This window comes from Octopus bimaculoides, chromosome 8 (assembly GCF_046866305.1).
Source record: "Octopus bimaculoides isolate indiv1 chromosome 8, ASM4686630v1, whole genome shotgun sequence".
In the NCBI taxonomy this organism is placed as follows: domain Eukaryota; kingdom Metazoa; phylum Mollusca; class Cephalopoda; order Octopoda; family Octopodidae; genus Octopus; species Octopus bimaculoides.
This window is the reverse complement of record NC_142935.1, coordinates 84,390,179-84,414,051: the sequence shown is the minus strand read 5'-3', so window position 1 is coordinate 84,414,051 and position 23,873 is coordinate 84,390,179. Positions and strand designations below refer to the sequence as shown.

The 23,873-nt window shown below is 36.3% G+C and overlaps 1 protein-coding gene across 10 annotated transcripts in view; it reads left to right on the top strand.

Annotated features, from left to right (window-relative positions):
• LOC106877634 (uncharacterized) overlaps positions 1–23,615 on the top strand; it is a 114,534-nt gene extending 90,919 nt beyond the window's left edge. For all 10 annotated transcript variants that reach the window (XM_089356735.1, XM_089356731.1, XM_089356736.1 and 7 more), the window contains 4 exons: positions 11,065–11,169; positions 15,810–16,034; positions 21,582–21,665; positions 22,830–23,615. In XM_089356735.1, coding sequence (XP_089212861.1) covers positions 11,065–11,169; positions 15,810–16,034; positions 21,582–21,665; positions 22,830–23,247 — 832 coding nt within the window. In that variant the 3' untranslated portion in view covers positions 23,248–23,615. The remainder of the gene's footprint in view (positions 1–11,064; positions 11,170–15,809; positions 16,035–21,581; positions 21,666–22,829) is intronic.
• The last annotated feature ends 258 nt before the right edge of the window (positions 23,616–23,873 follow it).

Genomic DNA, 23,873 nt, shown 5'->3' with positions numbered 1-23,873 from the left:
TGTTAAAATACCAAATACTTGAAACACATTGTACATAAAAGCACAGATATGTATCATAGCAGATGAGAATCATCTGTTATGGATGCTGGAATTGTCAGATCACATGATTTCAGTCTGCTGGAGTTGCTCAGTGGCAGGCATCCAGCAATTATACTTATTTCAATAAATTAGCACTTTTATCTTTTAAATATATATTAAAAGGTTGTCAGGCTTTTACAGACTATTCAGAAAAGTGAACTGATGGGCATAGGTGGATGGCTGAGTTGTAGGATCAGAAAAGCGTTGGACACATGATTTTATGCTCTTAGTTCAAATCCTTCATATGTCAAGTTTACCTCTCAACCTTCAGAAATCAATAAGATAAGTAACAGTGAATGAAACAAGTTATGGAGACAATGTAATTGATTAAAAGGCAATGATGCTGCATGGCCACTAATCCTATGACTGAAATTTGTAAAAACAATGAACTAATTTTTATAACAAAAATAATTTTAAATCAAATTTTAAAATATCATTAAATATATTTCACCTCTTTCCTCTCCAACATAAAATTGGATGGATGCAAGCATTCATGTATGTATGTGTGCATGCGTGTGTGTATGTGTACCAGCAAGGAAGACAAACATTAAATGATAATGATGATGAACGATATGTATATCCATATATATATATATATGTGGTCTGATCAATAAGTATCCAGTCTGTTGCCATAGTAACGAAGCTAAAGCATGCAGAGTGAAACCACTTGACACTGATTGACCATGAACTCTACTGTACATGTACACTAAGTTTTAACATTCTAGCTCACTTCTGCTGTTTACAGCAGTACTTGGAAGGAAGATGTGTAGCATGTGATCATCATATTGACAATGACAGAGAAAGTTGAGCAGAGAATCTGCATCAAATTTTGCCAAAAGCTTGATGATACCTGCTCAGAGGCCTACGCAAAGTTTTCAAAAGCTTTGGTCGTTCTCAACTCAATCAAGGAAATCTTGTGCAACTGAAAGATGAGTATCATTTTGGTCAGCTGAAAGCAGTTTTGACACAAACTTGGCAGACACACATCTCATACCCAAATCTTCAGTGATAATGGACTGAACTGAACCGTAACTAATCTGCACATCCTCTGATAACTCATGCATGGTGATTCAATGATTTCCTCTCACAGGTGCATGCACATCTGTGATGTTTTTCTCAGTTCTGCTGTCTGTGGGTTTCCCTGTATGTTCATCATTATTGACATTTTTCAGCCATCTTGGAACGTCTGAACCACCTGTATACTTGTGTGCAGCTTATACACTCTTTTCCATACACCTTCTGCAACTTTGCATGGGCCTCTGAGCAGGTATCACCATCACAACTTTCTCTCTCGTGGACAATGCAGCAATCACACACTACACACCTTCCTTCCAAGCACTACTATAAACAGCGGAAGTGAGCTAGAACGTTAAAGCTGAGTGCGCTTGCACAGCAGAATTCAAAGTTAATCTGTGCCAAGTGGCTTCATTCTGCGTACTTTAGCTTTGTTACTATGACAACAGTCCGGATACTTATTGATCAGACTTTGTATGTCTATGCATATATGAATGTGTATATATATATACACATGTATATACATATGTGTGTTTGTATTTATATATATATATATATATATATGCATATATGTGTATATGTATATATATGTGTGTGTATGTATATATTTATATATATGCATGTGTATATATGCATGTATATGTGTATGTATATATATCTATATGTGTATTTGTGCGTGTATATAAAAGCATATATATTTACCAACTACCCAACGAAATGTAAGAGCGAAATCAATCTACAGTCAGTTTTGTTTGATAAAGTTGCTTCAGAGTTATCTCCCTTACTACACGAAAAAAAGCCTTGTCAGAGAAATACATTTTATATACTAAAAGATGAAAATCCACAAACGAGTGTGTGTGTGTGTGTGGAGACACGTGGCTTAGTTATTAGGGTGTTGGACTCATGATCATAAGATTGTGGTTTTGACTTCTGGACAGGGCACAGCATTGTGTTCTTAACCAAAAGCCCTCATTTCACGTTGCTCCTGTCCACTCAGTGAGTAATCTTGCAATGGAATTGCATCTTGTCCAGTGAGAAATATATACCCTTTGGAAACTGGGATACCCACTTATGAGTATATGTGACATGGAAAGCATCTTATAATATTTTTGATGTAATAAGAAGTTATAAATTTCGAGAATATGTGAATTCTTTTTTTCTTCTTTCTGGAACAAAGGAAATAAAGCTATATATAACTGCATGTTACTATTGGGTTAAAAACCCTTTGCATGGCCAGTGAAAGGCAAACTAAATAAAAACAATTTTTTTCCATAACTTCAATTTTTTTGGTCGTTTTTTTTTTTTAATTTAGATAATTTAATAATTATATATATAATACATGTATATGATAGATATATAACAAAAAAAAAATACAAATTCAAAACTGAAGAAAACAAACATGAGTGAAGAAAGACAAAAAGAAGAGGAAGAAAGAAAGAAAGAAATGTCAATTCAACACCAATTGGTCTCTCACCACAAGGTTCAACAGAATCTACTGAAACAAGTCAACATGCAGCATTACCATGTGTGATGGCAGGGCTAAGGCACTGGAACAGCCAAGCACCCTCACAGGTTTCACTTGACACCTTTGTAAGGTGAGCTGCCATCAATGACACGAACTTCACTGTTAGCAGTCCAGCTCCTCCAGATGTCTCAAACTCCACAGGCTGGAAGAAATGGCTCACTGACAAGTCCTGATACTTAAGGATTTTGTTCTATTCATCTCCAGAAGCAATGAACCTCCCATTTAAGGCAGCAGCCAGGATGTGGGAGGAAGCAAAGGAGTCACAGATTATGGCATTCCAGATGAGACACCTGGTGGTACCCAAGGTCAAAGAGTAAGACCACCTGGTCTCTTCCTTGTAAATTGAAACATCTTCCATGTAGATTGAAACGTCAGACATTTATTTATTTATTGTTCCTACAACAACCACAAGGATATCAAAAATTATTCCAAAGTCATCCATAAATTCACCTCGATTATTGTTTTGTCACTGTTAAAAGAATATAAATTACATATTAAATATTACCAGATAGAGTTCTCTAAAAGAAGAAAGAAAATTCTCCTTCTTGTAGTTAAAATAAGAAAATAACAAAAATGTTTGGTCCACAGAGGAGTAATTCAAGGGAGAATACTCTGGAGGGTTTTTTTTAAATTTATTTTTTTCTATTTAAAAATAGGATATCGGTCCAGCTTTACAAGCTAATGCAACCTATATATGCATAGGTTTAACAGTGACAAAACTAAATACAGGGGAAAATTCTATGTCAAAAGTTATAAGGACTAATTTCTAATAAGGGACAAAATATCAGAAGGGACCAGATAAGTTATTTTTCTAAGTTGTTATTCATCACTAAAAATATGTTTACAATATATTCCATCAGACACAATACAGTAAGTGCAAGACGCTATACAATAGTGTTGAGTTGTTCAATTAATCATCTAATCAGTCATTCAGTCCATCTATTTATTTAGTTTAGTGTTTTATTTGAGTGAGGGGGGGGGGGGGAGGTTCAGCTAGGGGTTCAGACTACTGTAACACTACCAAAGATAAATATAAATACAACAGAAATATTAGAAATACGATAAAGCGACTCATAAATAATAATAGCCATAACAACAACAACAATAATAAAAAATAATAATAAAATTGTTAGTAATAATAGTAATCTTTATATATAGTAATCTTTAATCCATTTCTTTTAAAAAGACTATATATTCTCTTCTTATATAATTCTAGTGTTCTATTGATGCAATTCTTAGTTAGTAATAAAAGCTCATCCCTATATAAACCACCCTCCAATTTTAAGTTTTCAAGTTGAAGTTCTGATAATAAATATATACCTGCTAAATCAGTTACCTGTGCTGAATCGGGTGCCCCCATTGGTATATCAAAATAGTCCCTAGTATCTTTCCTAGCCCACAACTTATTATTATATTTAATCAACAATTTCCTAGCCATTTTAACTACATTGACTTCATCATAAGTCATACTTACCTTCTTCATTGCATAAATTAGGGCCTTATTAAGTACAATCTCATTAATAGAAGAATAATAATTATCAGTATCTATTTGAATAAATTTATATGTATTTTTATCTTTGATATTATTTAACCATTTTAAAGTATCTATAGTACTATCCCATAATTTAAGGTAATTAATATCATTTAATCTATTGATATATTTATGTAAAATGATCTTACTTAATTTACCTAGATCTGACTTACAAGGACAAATAAGCCTAACTTTAGAGTCAGAATAAAAATTATCCTTATGGTCTTTCAAATTACTTCTAGGGTGCATAGGTACATAAGGTTCAGTCTTATTATCTAATTCATATTTCATCATTATTAATTTAGAGGCTTTATTTATAGAATATAAAGTATTTTCCGGAACAATTTTATATTTCTTATTAATTTCTTTCTCTAATAGGTAATCATATAATTTGACATCTAGTTTAACAGGTTCCTAGTTTAATCTGATTGCACTATAATTCCATCGATATTTCTAAATAGTTTTATTTTACTAGCTAGATTTTTTAAATAATCATTATGTCTATTTGGGTATTTATGAAATTATATATTCAGGTGAATATGGTACTTAAGTTGAGGCACCAGAATTTAGTATGGTATTATCCATACAATTTCAAAGTAAGGTGATTAAAATCAAAATAAGCAACATGGATATCCAGAGGTAATGTAGTACGATCGTTTCATGCAACTCCATATAATTGAACAATGTAATCATTACATCAATTTGAAATTCAGAGGAATCCTCAGCTGCACAAAGATATAGAACTTAATTAAATTAGAACAGATGGACACATTAGTATAAGACAAAGAACACCCTTGCAAGCTACGCAGATGATATGAAAGTCTTGCAGAAAATAGAGAACCCCAGCAATGTTACGCATCTGCAGCAGGAGTTGGACTCAATTTGTAGATGGGCTGAAGATAATAATATGCAGTTTAATGCTGAAAATTTCCAAGCTCTGCTCTACCAGCATCCAAAACTGAATATGAAACTTACAGAGTACACTGGTCCGCAGAGAATTTCAATCCCAGGTCCTAAATCAGTGAGGGACCTGGGTATCAACATGAGTTATCATACCCCTTTCCAAGTGCACATTGCCAGGATGGTGACAAAGTGCAGACGACTGGTTGGATGGATCCTGAGAACATTCAGAACCAGAGATAAGGAAACCATGATGGACCTCTGGAGGACATTCGTCTTCAGCTGCCTGGATTACTGCTCCCAGCTATGGTCACCCACCAGTGTGAAATTAACAGCGAACCTTGAAGCAATCCAGAGAAGACTCACAAAGAAGATTGTCTCTTTGCAACTGCTCAGCTACTGGGAAAGGCTGAAACAGCTAAGACTCTACTCTCTGGAGAGAAAGCAGGAGAGGTATGCAGTTAATATACCTCTGGGAGATCCTGGAAGAAATTGTGCCAAATTTTGGCATTGAAAGCTACACCAATGTCAGAACTGGACGACACTGCATAGTGCCAAAGATCCCAGCAACGCCATCGCACTTCAGGAATAGTTACTGCAACATCCTGGATTTCAGGGGCCCACAGTTTTTTAATATTCTCCCAAAGAGCCTGAGGAACCTGCACAAAGTAGATGAAGGAGTTTTTAAATCAAAGTTGGACCTCTTACTGTCGAGAGTCCCAGATGAACCTACCTCACAGCAAGGGGAGCAAATGAGGGTAGCTACATCAAACTCCATTCTTCACCAAGTGCTGCATATTGGAGGAGGATCTCAGTAATTACAGTGTAGCAAAACAGTAGTGCATCAGCATGGCCGCAGTTCTGAGCTGAAACTACAGAAAAAAAAAAATATATATATAAAACAGTCCTCCATACTCTATCAACATGTCAAGGACCAACATGGAGGAAACCTGGGTCAGCTTGACATCCGCATCTTATCCAAGCACCCAAACAACCCAACTCTGAGACAAATACGGGAGTACATCCTCATAAATGAAACTTCGCCAATACTAAATAGGAAATATACATAGTAGATATCAAACCCCCATACCCACAGTTTTCACAGGTAGACGGGAATAGTTAGTGGATTGTTATGTGGATAGATGTATGTATCTGTGTGTGTGTATGTATGTGTATATATATATATATATGTAGATAGATGTATGTGTGTGTGTGGGTGGGTGTATGAATATATATATTTATATGCACATGTATGTAAGCATACGGATATAAAAATAAACAGATCAACATACAGACGGATAGGTACATAAGTTATATGAACAAACAAGCACACATATGCAAATGAAGACTGAAACGCATAACCATATATATACACACACACACACACACACACACACACTTTACTTCACACAAGGACACATATGGAGATACACGTCCACACATATGGAGATGCACATACATACATACAAAAACGGTACGTAGTTGCAGAACAGGCACAAGCACACACAAGGCGACAGAGGTACACACACACATATACAAACACACACGCGCACATACATAAAAACATACAAGCACAGACATGCAAACACATGAATATGTAGAATACATACATACCAATGTACACACACACAAGTAGATACATATGCACACACACATACACATACATGCATACACACATACATGCATGTATAGGCACACACATGCACACAAACAAGCAACAAGGAATGCAGTGTGAATAACTAAGAGTCAAGACTATTGAAAAGGTTGCAAGATGCAACGAAAATTTGAGAAAAATAAAAAAGAAATAAGTGTAAATTTTACCGGAGGGTGTGCTAAATTATAAGGCACCAAACTAGAATGAGTCTCCCCAGACACAACAGAATATGCTTCAATACATGAGCTCACAAAGAATCTTACAAACCAAATGTATATGTATACATACATATATAGTTCATGATGGAGTCATACCCAATGACTGGCATAGCAGCACCATAGTCAACTGCTACAAAGGTAAAGGTGATGCTTCAGTTAGAAATAACTACAGGGGTATCAAACAGTTGCATCAGGTGATGAAGGTCACGGAGAGAGTCATAGCCCAACTAATTAGGGTGAGAGTCCGCTTAGGTGAGATGCAGTTCAGTTTTGTGCCAGGTAGATACATCACTAATGCTATATTCCTGGTACAGCAACTGCAGGAGAAATATCTAGCCAAAGATAAACCCCTATATTTGGCTTCTGTGGACTTGGAGAAAGCCTTTGACAGGGTCCCCCAATCCCTCATCTGGTGGGTGATGCAGAAACTGGGAATTGACAAATGGTTAATAAAGGTTGTACAGGTCCTATACAGAGATGGTGGGTGTCAGTAGGTTAGGATTAGAAATGAGTATGGTGAAGAATTCCGGGTAGCAGTAGGGGTCCACCAAGGATCAGCCTTCAGGCCCCTCTTATTCATTGTAGTCCTCCAGGCAATTACAGAGGAATTCAAGACAGGTTGCTCCTGGGAAGTCCTTTATGCTGATGATCTGGCCCTCATAGCAGAATCACTACCAGAACTAGAGAAGAAACTTCAAGTTTGGAAGCAAGGTTTAGAATCAAAGGGCCTTAGAGTCAATGTTGCAAAGACCAAAATTCTAGTAAGCAGGAAGGCGAACACATCACACACCCCTTCAGGTTGGTGGCCCTGCTCGATCTGTAGTAAAGGTGTAGGTAGAAATTCCATAAGATGTACTCAGTGTAAGTTATGGATGCATAAGAGGTGCTGCAACATCAAAGGAAGGTTAATCGGGAAGATAGCTTTCACGTGCAATAAACACCACAGATGCTCAGAAAACAGACTCCATCACATGCCATGGGGAGAAACTAGAAGTAGTTGATAGCTTCCACTACCTAGGTAACCAAGTCTGTAATAGGGGTGGATGCTCAGAGAGTGTTACCACTAGAATAAGAATAGCCTGGGCAAAGTTCAGAAAGCTTCTACCCCTACTGGGGACAAAGGGCCTCTCACTCAGAGTGAAAGGTAGATTGTATGATGCATGTGTATGAACTGCCATGCTTCACGGCAGTGAAACATGGGCCATAACTGCTGAACACATGCGTAGGCTCGAAAGAAATGAAGTTCGCATGATCCGCTGGATGTGTAATGTCAGTGTGCACACACGACAGAGTGTAAGCATTCTGAGAGAAATGGTAGACATAAGAAGCATCAGATGTGGCATGCAAAAGAGATGTTTGCGCTGGTATGGTCATGTACTGTGGATGGACGAGGAGAGCTGCATGAAGAAGTGCCACTCCCAAACAGTGGGAGGAATCCAGGGTAGAGGGAGACCCAGGAAGACATGGGATGAGGTGGTGAAGCATGACCTTCAAATGTTGGGCCTCACAGAGGCAATGATGAAAGACTGAGACCTCAGGAGATATGCTGTGATTGAGAAGACCCAGCAAATAAAGTGAGTCCACAGCAGTAACTTACACCAGTCTTGCATAACCAGCCCACTCAAAAGTACCTTGGATCATTGGGTGACATGCCATGCTTGAGGAGACCTATTGAGTCAAGTACATCAACATCAGCAATATCATAATCAAATCAAATGGAAATTGTAGTTGTGAGCCCCAAGCCAGGAGCACATAAAAAGCACCATCCGAATATGGCTGAAACCAGTGCCGCCTTGACTGGCTTCCATGCTGGTGGCATGTAAAAAGCATCCACTATACTCTCAGAGTGGTTGGCGTTAGGAAAGGCATCCAGCTGTAGAAACACTGCCAGATCAGATTGGGGCCTGGTGCAACCTCCTGACTTACCAGACCCCAGTCGAACTGTCCAACCCATGCCAGCATGGAAAATGGATGTTAAACGATGATGATGATGATATGTATATATATATAGATATATATATATATATATATATATATACATATATATATAGATAGATAGATATAGATTTGTGTGCATATTCACTTTTCACGCGAATACAGCATCACCAATTGCTTTCATTCTTGTGATGCATAAACAGTCTGACCTCAGACAAATAATACGCTGTTTATTTGATTTTTTTTTTTTATTAAAAATTATAAAAAATAAAAAAATATTGCTTTTTATATTACATTCACACCTTTGAAAGTTTTTGAAATATTGACTTCAAGAAGTAGTCTGGGGAGACACCTGCACTGTGCTGCAGTGTTGGAAAGGTTAAACTCCCTGCAATCCCCCGACCTTCAGCGACATTGAAGAAACTGTTGTCATCAACTGACCAAGATTCCAAGCACTTCCAAAACAAAACTAGACAGTACAATGCTGCACTACAGATGACATCATTTGGAGCCACATGCAAACTTTCAAGGTCCGAGGTCAGATTTATCATTGGATTGGCTCTCTACTACCTCTGTCAAATGAATCACCAAAATTCCTTCAAATGTATTTTATGGGTGATTCTCATCAAAAAGGGCAAGAGAGGTGCAAGAACACTTCTGGCATCAGGATGAACATTGTAGTGTCTCTGCAAAAGATGCTGCATAACAACAACCTGATCAGAAGCTTCAAGATTGCACTTGAAACAATTCTACCTGACACCATGGATTACAAGGTAGTTATCAGATTAGACAAGAAACCATCTGGTCAACATGAAGGGAGGTTTAAGAGGCCAACAGCAAATGAAATAGCTGTGTTTCTTGTTGGGCAAGAACATGACAAGCATGACATTGTCCTCCATCTCAGAGACAAATGGAAGCTCCTAAAAATATCACACTCACAGCATTCTTCAATCTCTGTCAAGATGATGAAGTAGCTTCAAGACTGCTATACAATCAAGTTCCACAATTCTATACCTGGAACTAAATCAAATGGAAAAGATGTACACTTGGAGCACCCATACATCATCTAGAAATCAAGAAATCAGACACACTCGGCAGAGTCTATGTTGTCCATCCCAGCTACTCAGAGTGCTACTATCTAAGGGTCAAGGGACCCACATCATTTACAGCCTTACATATGGTTGATAACACAGTATGTCAAACATATCGCCAGGCTTACCATCTCAGAGGTCTTCTGGAAGATGAGGCACACTGGGATGCACTCTGACAGAGGCACAAATGTGCAAGTCTCCTATGCAGCTGAGAAACCTCTTCTCCATCATGGCAACATGAAGGTTGAGAATGTCTTTATTCCAAGGATACCTCTCATTTCAAATGATCTTCCCTTTCAGTTCAAGAGACTGCAGTTTCCTGTCAAACTTAGCTTTGCAATGTCTATCAACAAAGCACAAAGTCAATCTCTAAAGGTGGTGGGACTTAACTTCCTTCAACCTTGCTTCTCACATGGTCAGCTGTATGTTGGATGTTCTACACTTCAAGATGAAAAGAACTTCTACATTCTCAGTGATAAACGTGGCAAGACAGAAAACATAGTATATGAAGAAGCACTTACATGAATCATAGGTCCATGTCATATACAGAAGTGTAAAACCATTGAGTGTTGAAGTATTACTATTACACTTCCACTTTTCGACTGACATGCGTGAATGTATATCTGTGTGTATAAAAGTGAAACAATAACATGATATATTCACTGTCTGTTTGTGTGTGTACTCTACATATGGCCTTTCATTGTTTTATTATCTGTACCTTTTTTTGGCTACGAAATAAGTTGGACAAATGTGTATTTATTTCATATACATATATGAGTTGAAAATTTTCTTTTCACATTTCACTTAACGTCTATGTTCCGTGTTGGCATGAGTTGCAGAGTTATGTAGAAAGTTGGTATATCAGCTACTAGCAGTTGAGACCTGTGTAATCTAGACAGCGTTTTTAAATTTCATTATTTTCTTTAACCCAGGCAACGTTGGGTATTTCTGCTAGTATATATATATCAGCATGTTGTTGTTTTCTCAAAAAAATTGTTGTTTTCTCAAAAAATCTCATTTCTTGCACTTCCTTTTCTCTAACATTTCTAAATCAGTAAATTATTTTTGCTTGTTATCTGTGATGATAAAAAGCTAATTTACAGTTCCTTTTATTTCAGACGTGATCCAGTAAGTCAAGAGGTTGCTTTAACGATACTTGGTTATCAACCACCATTTTCAGAAATCGATTCTCAAGACATTGTAACAAACCAGGGTTTGATAAAGTAAGTGTCTTTGACTATTAAATTAAAGCAAAATTTTTTTTTTCTTTCTATTATTTATATATATATGTGTGTGTGTGTGTGTGTGTGTGTGTGTGTGTGTGTGTGTGTGTGTGTGTGTGTAGAGCATTAGGTGTGATGTACAGAAGTAAATATATATATATATATATATATATATATATTGTTTTAACAGAGAAAGACATCTTTTGCTATAATTATAATGAGCTTATTGCATACAAAGCTCATATACTCTACAATTCATCAGAAGAGGTTAAAAGAGGGAAAAGAGAACAACAAAAAATCAAGTATACAGCATAAAACAAAAAGATGTAAAAGTGAATAAAAGAGGAAAAGGTTCATTCGTACACCAGGAATAGTGTTGGTGAAATTTGGGAAGAGTGGAACTTTTTGAAGTCTACAGTGTTCTGACAACTAACAACTGATACAAGTAGTTTACTTCATGCTTCAACAGTTTTGTGCATAAAAAAAAGAGGTTTTAAAATGTCACGGGAACTTGGTGGATTTTTTCCTAATTTTATAAGTATGTCTACAAGTGGTAGGAGTTTTGAATTCAATAAGCGACTGAAGTTGTTGGAAAGATAATGGATAATCTTGTGAAATTCTGCCAAAGTCAGCTGTTACACATTGACCCTTTATCATGTCAGTGCCCAAAGAAACAATACCTTCAAGGTATAAGTAACTGACAGTGGATACTTATCTGATTGCATGTCTCATCATAGCTTCCAGTAGATCAATATTCTACCCAAGATGGAGGTTCTGAGCTGGAAATGCAGACTGCAAGATCTACCATAGCCATTGTCATCATATTCACTTAAGTCTGTTTTTCATGCTGGCATGGGTTGGATGGTTTGACAGGATTCAGCAAGCCATAAAACCATGTTGAGCTTCAGTGTCAGCTTTGGCATGGTCTACAGCTTGATGCCCTTCCTAATGCCAACCACTTTACAGAATATACTGGGTGCATTTTTTTTTTTTTGTGCTACCTGCACTACCAAGGTTACCAAGTAACTTGCAAGAAAAGAAAGGAATAGGAAAAAGGAAAGGAGAGAAGTGGGAAAGTAAAAAGCCTCCTCGACCATAGATGGGAGGTGGGGAAAGTAGTTGGAGGCCAGAGTGTGATGGAAGAACAAGCCCAGATGACTTGCAATAGAGATACAAGTTTGAGTAGTTGGAAAGCTAGAGAGATGGAAGTAGTGGTGGGATGCTAGACTATCTCAAGACACAGTAGATCACTGGAGGATAGCGGGGGGTGAAAGATGGGTGTAGAAATGCATAATGGCGACCGATCGTGCGAGATATGGAAGTGGCTTAGGGATTTATAGTAAGCGGGATGTGATAGTAGGTGTGAGAGGGCATTGAGAGCGATAGCAGGTAAAAGAGATGTATGGCAGAAGAGAGCAACAGCTGAAGACAGAAAAAGAGTTAATGAGTGGAAATAGTGTGAGCAGTGTTGATAATGAATAATGAAAGTAGTTCTGGGGAGTGGCTATGTAATATGTGCCTATTCTCTGCTCAGATGATTACAGTAGCTATGTCGTCCCTTAAATAGAGAAGTAATGATTGTTAGAGGATGAGGTGTAGGTAAACTACTTGACAGAGCTGAGAGAGGAGGGACAGGGCCACTCCATAATCATTTCAGTCCTTTGTCACCTCCTCCCCGATGTCCAGCGTCTTGAGATCAGTCTTCACTATGTCACCCCATGTTTTCCTGGGTCTCCCTTTTCCTCAAGTTCTATCCACTTTAAGTAATCAGCACTTCTTTATGTGACTGCCCCTATCCATACACATCACATGATCAAACCAGTGCAGTCGTTTCTCTTGCACACTACATCTGATTTGTCTTATGCCTAATTTTTTTCTCAGTACATTAACACTTTGTCGTTCATGCACACTGACATGCTTCATTCCTCTTTAGTCTTTGCATGTCCTCTGCATTCACAATCCATGTCTCACCAGCATGCAGCATTGCTGTTTGTATGCAAGTATCATACAATCTGCCCTTCACTTGGGGAGAGAGAGACTTTTTGATGCCAACAGAGGTAATAACTTTCTGAATTTCCTCCATCTTATTCTTATTCAAGCAACTACACTTTCTGAACATCCTCCTCCACTTCTAATTAGGTCACCTAGGTAACAGAAGCTATCCCCTTCCTCTAGGGAGCCTTCACAGCATTTGAGAAAATCAGTTTCACTTGGATAATTAGTCTTTATGGCCCTTGTGCATCTTCTATGCACAAACACTATTCTCTTCTTCAGCCTTCATGAGATTCTACTGCACCTCTTGTGTGTCCATAGCATACTCTGTCTATACTGTATGGAAATCCTGCTTACACCTCTCTGACATATCAAATAGATCCATTTACCTGAAGTGAGTAGAATCCTGACTGTTTTCTTACTTACTAGAACTTTGGTCTTTGGTAAGTTAACTTTTAGATCCTTCAATTCCAAGTTTTGCTCCCACACTTGAAATTTCTTTTCTAATTTTGTTACAAATTCCACCGTAAGAGCGAAATCATCAGAATACAGTATTCTCAGGGGTAACCAGTTTTAAAGTTCTCTGTAATGGCCTGAAGGACAATGATAAATAGGAGGGGATTGAAAACCAAATCCTGGTGAATGTCTACCTGCACATTAAATCTGTCTCTGTAATTCGTGGTTAACTCTCACCTTACTGACAGCACCCCTGTATATGATTTGTATAGCTTTCACAAGCCATTAATCTATCCCTAGCTTCCTCAAAGACCATTGTATCATCAAATCAGGGACTCAGTCAAAGTCTTTCTTCAGGTCAACAAATGCCAAATACAACGGTTCGTTCTTAGCTAAATACTTCTGCAGCTGTCCCATCAGGAAGATGACATCAGTAGTAGTTCTCCCTGGCACAAACTACATCTCATCAAGTCAAACACTGTTTCTTATCAATTGGGCTATTACTCTGTAACTTTCATGATCTGGTTCAGCAATTTGATACCTCTATAACTTTAAATAGATAGCTAGTGAGTGGCTGATAAAAGTCTTACTGAATAGATGCTAAGATATTTTGGCCTCTTTTGATGATTTTTAGCAATGTTTTCATCCAAAGTAGATTATTGTTGATAATAATGCCTAGGTTACATTAAGAGGAAGCTTCTTAAAATTGGTGTGAAAGAAGTTGGTAAATTTCAGGGGGGGGGGGGGGGGGTCCTAAAATGTATAGTGGTGCACTTGTCTACAGCCAACTTGAGTTGCCAGTCAGCAATCCATTGCTGCATTTTGTCTAGATCTGAATACGGGAAAGATCTAATAGAATGTAGGATCCCTTTTTTTTTTTTTTATCTCAAGGACAGTTTAATGCCATCTGTGTATTTTAACACGGTAGCATATTTTAAGTTGGCATCTATTTTATTAATGTCTGCAGCAAATAACAGGGGACCAAGAACAGATCCCTGCAGGATACTGGATGTCATCACGTGTGGTGCAGAATGTTGTCCTAGTACCATGACTACCTCTTTTAAACTAAGGATGTAAAATTTCAACCAGTTATAAAGATTATTAATATGAATATCCATGTCTAATATTGATAACAAAGCCACTCATTTTTAAAGAAGAGGTACAGGCTTGTAACTCTAGTCCCAGTATATAACTGGTACTTATTAATTTGTTCTGGGGAGATGGAAAGTAAAATCATCTTCTGCATGATTTGAACTCAGAATATAAAGGGAATTAAGTAAACACCAAAAGGTATTACTTTGATGGTCTAATTCTTTCATCAACTATCAATCTATTATTTAATTAGCTCTTTAGTGGTAAGTGGCAGTGTTGTGAAAGCAATATGGTTTTAATTCTCAGTGGGTGTCACTTTACCTAACTTCCTAATATGTTTGGGAAAGGCATGAACATTCCAACTTCCTATTTTTCTCTCCCCTAAAAGCACATACATGTTCAAACAAACCAAAATTAGTCACTTCTGTAGTGAGTAGAGAAAATGATGAATACATTACTGTATTTAGATTTATATGTCTATGTTTTGATTTCAAATCCTGCAAGAGTTTACTTTACGCGTTTATTCTTTTGATGGCCAGAAGTGGGTAGGGTCTGGATCAATACAAACAAGTTCTGTCAGTCCAATAAACTCTCTCTCTCTCTCTCTCTCTCTCTCTCTCTCAGAAATTGATGGTGTTTGTTAATGTTATTTAACCCCAGGTCAGCCCTGATTGAGAAGACTGATCAAAATATTCCAGCTGTGATCATCTCTTATTATTTTTAGACAATTCATCCAAGGCAGCTTTCCAAATTGTGTCCTTCTATTTTTTAAGATGTTACTGTGTAGCTTGAGGGAATTTAGCTGCTTTTTGTATTAGATTATGTAACCTCCCAAACCATTTCTTACCTATGGACCCCTTTGATTCCTATTTTACTCGAATGGACCCATACTATTCACTGTATATGAACAAAAAAAATCTTAGTGTATTTTTTTAATTAAATAATTGTATAAAAAAACAAAATATTTTGTGTGCTGTAGAAATATAACCAATATATTGCGCATAAATTTAACAAGATCTTATATGGACCCCAGTTGAGAACCCCTGCCCTATGGCTCCCTCATTGTGTTAATATAAAAATTGTTTTTGTTTTTATTTCAGATCATTTCAAAAACTAAATGAACATTTTGAGGTTGCGGGTCGTGGCTGTGTGTTCTTAAAACTGCAAGGTACTGATGCAACAAACTTAAAAGAAGATTATGCTCTTGCTTTACTCAAGAAAGGACTGAAAAGTAAGCAGACAGCCTATATTTACCACTGTGAGAAACATTTCTTGTGTCCAATTGGTTATGAAAATACTCCATTGAGAGCTACTGATGCATATTCGTAAGTAGTAATTTTGTATATATCTTGTTTCGGTAACAATCATCCTTGTTGTGGCTGGTTGGATGTTTGAACAAACAGAAAGAACTATTCTAAGTGCACCATAGCCAATAGAACCTTTAGAAAAATAAGCCTTTAATTTTTGTCACCATTGCTGTCATTGTTACAGATTCTTCATGAACCAATCACTGTTTAATTGTATTTCTGATAAGCAGAGTGACACGGGAGTGTCTGTAACTTGATGCAGAACAAGTATCACTTTGTTAAAAAAGCATCTATTTTTCGGTTTTCTCACCTGATGGACACATCTTTGCCAATATACTTGCTGAATGATATACATATCATGACAATTGTTTTCACTTCCACTTACCCATGCTTGCATGGGTTAGATTGAGACAGACCTTTAACAGTCAGATGCCATTCCTCACCAGTCCTTACGTATTTCCAAACACGATGATGATATTTCCCATGGCTAGACTTGCTTTCACAAAATATTGGAAATGTATAACAGTGCTTGTATGAAAGTGACACTCATTTGAAACTACCACGCGATGTTATGACAAGGAGACACATACATAATACATACACATAAACATATATATATATATATAACTATTTTCAGGATCTAATAGAATCGAGGTATTTTAATAACAAAAGCACCAAGGTAAAGTCAAGGATAGCATACCTGTAAATTAGCAGTGTGTATAGATACTCATATACTTACTAAAGCATATACGGATTTGTCCTTCCAGTTATGCATACATCCACAAATATATACCAAATACACCTAATGTATACATAAAATCCTACAAGAGTATACTCCAGCATGCAGTCCATGGTCCACTCTAGGCTCAAGATCTAACACAGGGAAGTTTATGAGTGTGGTGTAGTATAAATGATAACATAAGAGCGCTGAGGTTCACTACAGCTGTTTCAGATGTGTTTTTGTATTGATGAAAAAATCAATTACAATTATGTAACTGATATGTTCATCAATAAAAAACATGTCTGAAACAGCTGTAGTGAACCTCAGCCCATCTGCGTGTGTGTGCGTGCGTGCGTGCGTGCGTGCACATCCACTCACAAAGCTTTGGTTAGCTTGGGCCCAAAGTAGAAAACTCTTTCCCTAGGTGCCATACAATAAGACTAAGAAAACCATGAGGCTGGAAAGCAATATGTACATACATATATGTATGGATTCATAAACTTTTGTTTACAAACTAGAAAAAAAGAGCTCAGTATGTAGACTAAGTATATTTTATTAGAAGTTGAAACTTCTTGAATCATAACTCTGCATGTCATGTTTCCAATTATTCAAACTATTGAATTAGGAAGGTTGTGTAGTAATCATCATCATCATTTAACATCCTTCTTTGATACTGGCATAGGTTGGACAGTTTAACAGGATCTAATGAGCCAAAGAATAGCATCAAGGTTGAATGTCAGCTTTGACATGGTTTCTATAGATGGATGCCTTTCCTAATGCTAACCACCTTACAAAAATAACTGTAAACCCATTGAAATATGACTCATCACTAATATATCAGCATCAAATAGGTTACCAAATAAAACACCAGAAAATGCATCATCCATTGATCTATTTAGTGCCATCTTTTCACTTGCAGAAACATGTAACCCTATTCCAGATTCTTTGGTATTTTGCTGTCCTAGCATGAGATATTGCCATAGGTGATTTTATATTTATTATGTCTGTAATATTCTGAATCATGAATGTGTATGGCTCAGTGGTTAGAGCATCGGGCTTACAATTGTGAAGTTGTAATTTTGTTTCCTAGACCGGGTTGTGTGTTATGTTCTTGAGCAAGACACTTTATTTTCATGTTGCTCTAGTTCACTCAGCTATAGAAATGAGTTGTGGCCTCTGCCTTTCTCTTGGACATCAGTGGTGTAGAGAGGGAAGTCTTGAATGCATGAGCGACTGCTGGTGTTCCATAAACAACCTTGCCTGGACTTGTGCCTCAGAGGGGAACTTTCTAGGTGCAATCCTATGGTCATTCATGACCGAAGGGGGTCTTTACTTCAAAAATATTCAAAAATTCTGAGTTAATTATTTCTTCTTTGGAGAGCTCATTTTTTCCTTTGATTTATAAGTTACTATGTGGTCTCACTAGTGCTAGCTACATGAAAAAGAAAAAACACCTACTACATGAGTATAGTGGTTGTGTTAGAAAAAGCATCCAGCCATAGAAACCATGCAAAAACAGACAATGGAGCTTGATGCAGTCTTCCCATTTGTTGAATTCTGTCAATTTCTCCTTTAATGGTATAATCATAACTGTTTTCTGGACCTAAGTTGCTATGGCTGGGCTGGAGTGGTGGTGAAGGGATGATATAGTAGATTTGTTATTGTTGTTTAACTCCAAGTCAACCATGGTCAAGCAGGCTTGTTTTGAAAGGTGTTCCAACCATGATCATACTCTCTTTTCAAGAGTACCTAGAACCACCTCATCTAATATGTTGTCTCTGTATTAAGACAATGGTAGCATGTGTGTGTGTAAGGACGAGGCAGGATCATTTGAAAGAAATTTGTCTGCTATTTCTAGCAGATGAAAAAAAAACATATAAAGACTCCAATGTTGTTTTCAGTATATCAGAGTTACTTGCATTGTTTTTTAAGATTGAACTCAAAGTCGTAAAAAACAAGGAATACTGAAACATGTTGCCTAAAGATTATAACCTCACAACAACAATTTCACTTTATAAGACAGTTTCTCTCTAAAAATCTTTGCTAAGATTCATCATTTGAAGAAAAGACAGATTTCTTTTGTATTTATTGAATGGTTAAAATGGTGCTTCTACAGTGTAGTTCTGGAAGAATAATAGTTTGTTGATTTCTGTTGTGGAAAAGACTATAATTGATTTGATTGACTCTAGTATATTACTATATATTAGTATATTACATTACTTAGTGTATTGTATATCACATTACTTAATTAATCTAGTATATTACATTAATTGATTAATCACTCTTTACAGCATTAATGGTAAAGTTGATCCTTGATTAGCAATTTTTATTGGGCCTGAAGGGAAGGAAAATAAAATTGATCTTTTGTACAAGTTGGATCCAAGTCTCACCCAGAGACCTCAAGAGACAACAAGTTAGAAGTTCATGTAGATGTTATACCTAGGGTACCATATATTTGAATTTGTACAGTGTTGTTCTAGAGAATGTTTTAAAATTTGAGATCACATAGACAGTATTTTACGTAGGATATGGGCAGCTCCCATGAGCACTGTCTTTTGAACTTCAGCCATTTTGGGGTTTCCTGGTATCTGAGCTAGGTAGTAATCAGCCCGTTTCGCTGTCATTCCCAGGGCACCTATGACAATAGGTATTGTTTTCGTCTTCAGATTCCACATTTTGCTAATTTCTAATTCAAGATCTTTATATTTGCTCAGTTTTTGGTAGGTCTTGACAGATACGTTTATATCGATTGGGACAGTCATATCAATGAGGAGGCATGATTTTTGTCTGAAGTCTTTCAGTATGATGTCTGGCCTATTTGCATCTATCTTTCTGTCAGTTTGAATGGTGAAGTTCCAGAGGAGTGCAATGTGATCATTTTCAAGTACTGGGGATGGTTTGTGTTCCCACCAGTTTTTATGATGGGGCAAGTCCAGGTTTTTGCAAATTACCCAGTGAATATATTGTGCAGCTCTATCATGCCTGTTGAGATACTCTGTAGGCGCAAGCAAACTGCACATGGAGACAACATGATCGATGGTCTCATTTTGTTGTTGGCATATACGACATAATGGGGAGCTGCCGTTCTTTAATATGTTGGCCTGGTAGTTCTTTGTAGGTAGGCATTGATCTTGGGCTGCTATGATAAACATCTCTGTTTCTGATTTCAAGCCAGAGGCCATTAGCCATTGATGAGTAAGGGCTTTGTCAATATCTGCATTATTCGCTCTCATTGGGTATTTGCCATTGAGAGGTTTTCCATGCCATTTATCAGTCATAATATCTAAGGCAGCAATTTTAGCACGGGTTTTCGAGCGCTTAGCTTTTTCTGCGGGTGTTTCTAGTTCGTCTAATTCTTGAATTTGTTGTAATTGGAATTCACTTAGATATTCCTTTGCCTGTTTTGTTACTGAGTAAGATGCTTTCTTGCTTTCATGTTTTGAGACAAGTTTTAGCATTCAGTCCTCAGAGTTTTTCAGATAGGTGTCTAGGCCAATTGTGGCTACCTTCATTGTTAATGCCAGCTGTAGAAGTCCACGGCCTCCCTCTTTTCTCGGCAGATAAAGACGTTCTATATCTGCCTTAGGGTGGTGCATTCTATACATTGTCAACAGTTTTCGTATTTTTCTGTCAACATTACATATTTCAGTAATTGACCATTTAACGATATTGAAACTGTACGTCACAACTGGTATGGCTAGAGCATTGATCGCTTCGATCCTGTTTCTTGTGTTTAGCTCTGTCTTCAGTATTGCTCTCACCCTGCGATAACATTCTTTTCTGATCCTTTCCCTCATCACTGAATGCTTAATATTGTCCCCTTCAATTACCCCTAGGTATTTGTAGCTCTCCGCTGGTTCTAACTCTTTTTTGACATTTTGCTGGTCAAGGTTCACATTAGATGTTTTTGTCATTTTTCCTTTGATAAAGGTAACTTTTGCACATTTATCAAGGCCAAATTGCATCCTGATGTCATCACTGAATTGTTTAACAATCGCTAGTAGGCCTTTGAGTTGTTGGTCATTCCTTGCAAAAAGCTTTAAATCATCCATGTAAATGAGATGATTTATATTTTTATCAAATATTTTATAATCATATTGTGCATCATTGAGCAATTTGGAGAGAGGTATTAAGGCTAGACAGAAGAGGAGTGGTGATAGTGAGTCACCCTGGAAAATGCCACATGAAATTCTTACATCTCCAGCATTTAGAGATTCATTGTCATTGTTCAACGTCAGTGTGGTTCTCCATGATCTCATACTTACAGATAAAAAGTTTCGCAGAGTAGGAGCTATTTTATACATTTCCAGACATTTCCTAATCCAGCTATGTGGTAGGCTATCAAAAGCCTTTTTATAGTCTATCCAGGCTATTGACAAGTTTTTGTGTCGCTTGTGACAATCTTCTAAGATCATCTTATTGATGAGTAGCTGATCTTTACAACCATAAGATCCACGTTTACATCCCTTTTGCTCATTAGGAAATATGCTACTTTCTATTAAAAAACTCTAGGTATATTCAGTCAGAACAGATGTTAGCGTTTTATACATTGTTGTTAAGCAGGTTATGGGTCGATAATTTTTTGGTTCGTTTGTTTCCTCATTTTTTGGAAGCAGGAATGTTAAACCATTGACTAGCCAAGAGGGCATCAATCTAGGATTTTGCAAAACATCGTTGTAAAGTTTTGTTAGCAGTTCATGGCTCTCTGGGAAGGCATTCAACCAGAAGTTAGGAATTTTATCCTTTCCTGGAGCCTTCCATTTGCTTGACCTCCTGAGAGCAGATTATTATCATTATTATTATTATTATTATTATTATTATTATTATTATTGTTGTTATTATAGATCTGATTTATGTTCTGGTGACCTAGAGACATGGATTATTTTGGGAGACACCAGCAGCAAATACCCCAGTTTACAGTGTAAGAAGTAAGTAACTCATTATTTTTATAATTTATCTTTGCAATAAATATTGTATTAACATACACTACACACCACTCAGTTTACCTTTTAATCAAAATACACTTATTCTCTGCAGCCTCGATCTCATTCATAAAACATAGCATTTTATTTCCTCGATTACTTTTCTTTCATAAAAGACTGCAATGACTAAGCTTCTTTGCTAAAATCTAACTTCTAAGATTTTTCAGAAGGCAATTAGTTTATATTGTCATATTAGAAAAGTTTGAATGACATAAGACCAGGAAATAAAACATTTAATGCAGCTGACAGGGCCAAGACTGGAATAGCTAGAGATCTAGAGATTTGAACAGGTCAAGAAATATGGAGTGATGTTGTGACTTAATACAGCAACAATTTTAATTATTGTCATTTTTAACTGATATTGATTACAAGCCATATTAAAGGCTTTACGTTCACATCACTTAAATCTTGGTTATTTTTCTTATATTCTTATTTAATAAAAGTGTATGTTTAGGGTAAATAGAACTGGTTGGAGGTGAGATTGGTGCAGATAATAGTTAATTGAAGCATAGTGTACAGCAGAAATCTATGAAGAGAAATAGAATTTGACAACTGCTTGTTTGCGAAAATGGCAAGGCTCATCATGGTTTGAATTTAGGTAAAGACTGTTTGAAACTTTACCTTTTCAACTAAAGGCACAATTATTAATATAATTGATGGGAATATAACAAAACATTTTCATATCTAATTATTTATTGCAATGAAAAGAATTACAGAATTATTTACTACCAATTAAAATTCATTTAATATTTTTTCAGATTCCAGAAATCTAAATTTTTCATATATTTACAAAATATGTTTGTCAGTTCTATCAGTTAGCTTTATTAAAAATTTATTCATGTGTAAATGTTGCTTATTTTCTCACATTCAATTTTAGTATATCCATTTATTGATTCTTAACTATTAGAATTTTCCTGGAATGTCACCTTGTGACTAGCTACTGATATAGCAACAGTCTTGTTCTTCCTCAATGTAACACTAAAGACAGCAGAACCAATAAACACTAGCCACATGATTCTCTATAATTCATAAAACCATTTTAATTTTTTAACATTTATGCAAGTTAATCAAAGTGTTTTGTGATGATGAATTTTTGTCATTTCTCTTTAGGTGGGACCACATTCTAACAGATCTCAACTGTAAAGCCCCAGACTTTCTTGATATTCGCAGACTGGAACGAGGGATTCGTCAAAGAAAAAATCTACAGAAGCTTTTTGATAGCAACGACCATTGTATTCTAACATTCCAGAAGTGCCAAAATGACCAGGAAATGGTAGCTGAAGATGCAGATGATGATGATGACGATGATGATGATGGAGATGAAGAAGAATATGATGAATCTCCACCACAAGAGATCATTGGTTTAAGTGATGATGATGAGGAAGATGAGGAAGATGATGAACAGTGCCTATTAACTACTACAAGACCTCCAAAAGAAAGTCAAGATGTTGACCGTTTAGAAAAAGAAGAAGAGGAGTTATTAGAAGGAGACATGGATGCAGATGAAGATTATGATAACATTCTCTGAAGCCAATTCTCAATAAGTGACTGTAAATGCACCGTTCAACCGTCAGTGACTTCCAGTGATTGGAATAAACTCCATCCTAATTTGTATGCAAGAACACCAATAAGTAAATGGTTCTTCTTGTATTCTTGTTGCAAGGATAATATTGTTTACAATATTTTCTTTTTGAATTTTAGTTTGTATCAAAGCTTTTATTCCCCCAGCAATTATTATTTTTAAAAGAAAATTAAAGGAGAGATTATACTAATTTCTCAGCAAAAATTAATTTTAAAAAAAAGAGAAAATTTATAAAATGTATTTTATCTTTATCTTAGTGAAAAAAGAAACATTCTAAATTCATATTAATTAAAATTTTTTTATTAATTCTAAAATATTTAGTTTATTAATCTGTTTTTATTGCCTAAATAATTCTCTGATATGAAGATATCTTATTTCTAAACAGTTTCATTACATTTATTTTATGTATTTTCTGAAATACTGTAATTTTCATTGATATACATTAAGAAATTAATGATAACTTTTCTTCACTAAAATTCCCTGATATATTTTTCCCTGCAGTTAATTTAACTTTAAAATGGAAGTTGCAAGAATTTTTTTAAAAAAAGGCCAAATAAAGAATTCTAATTGCA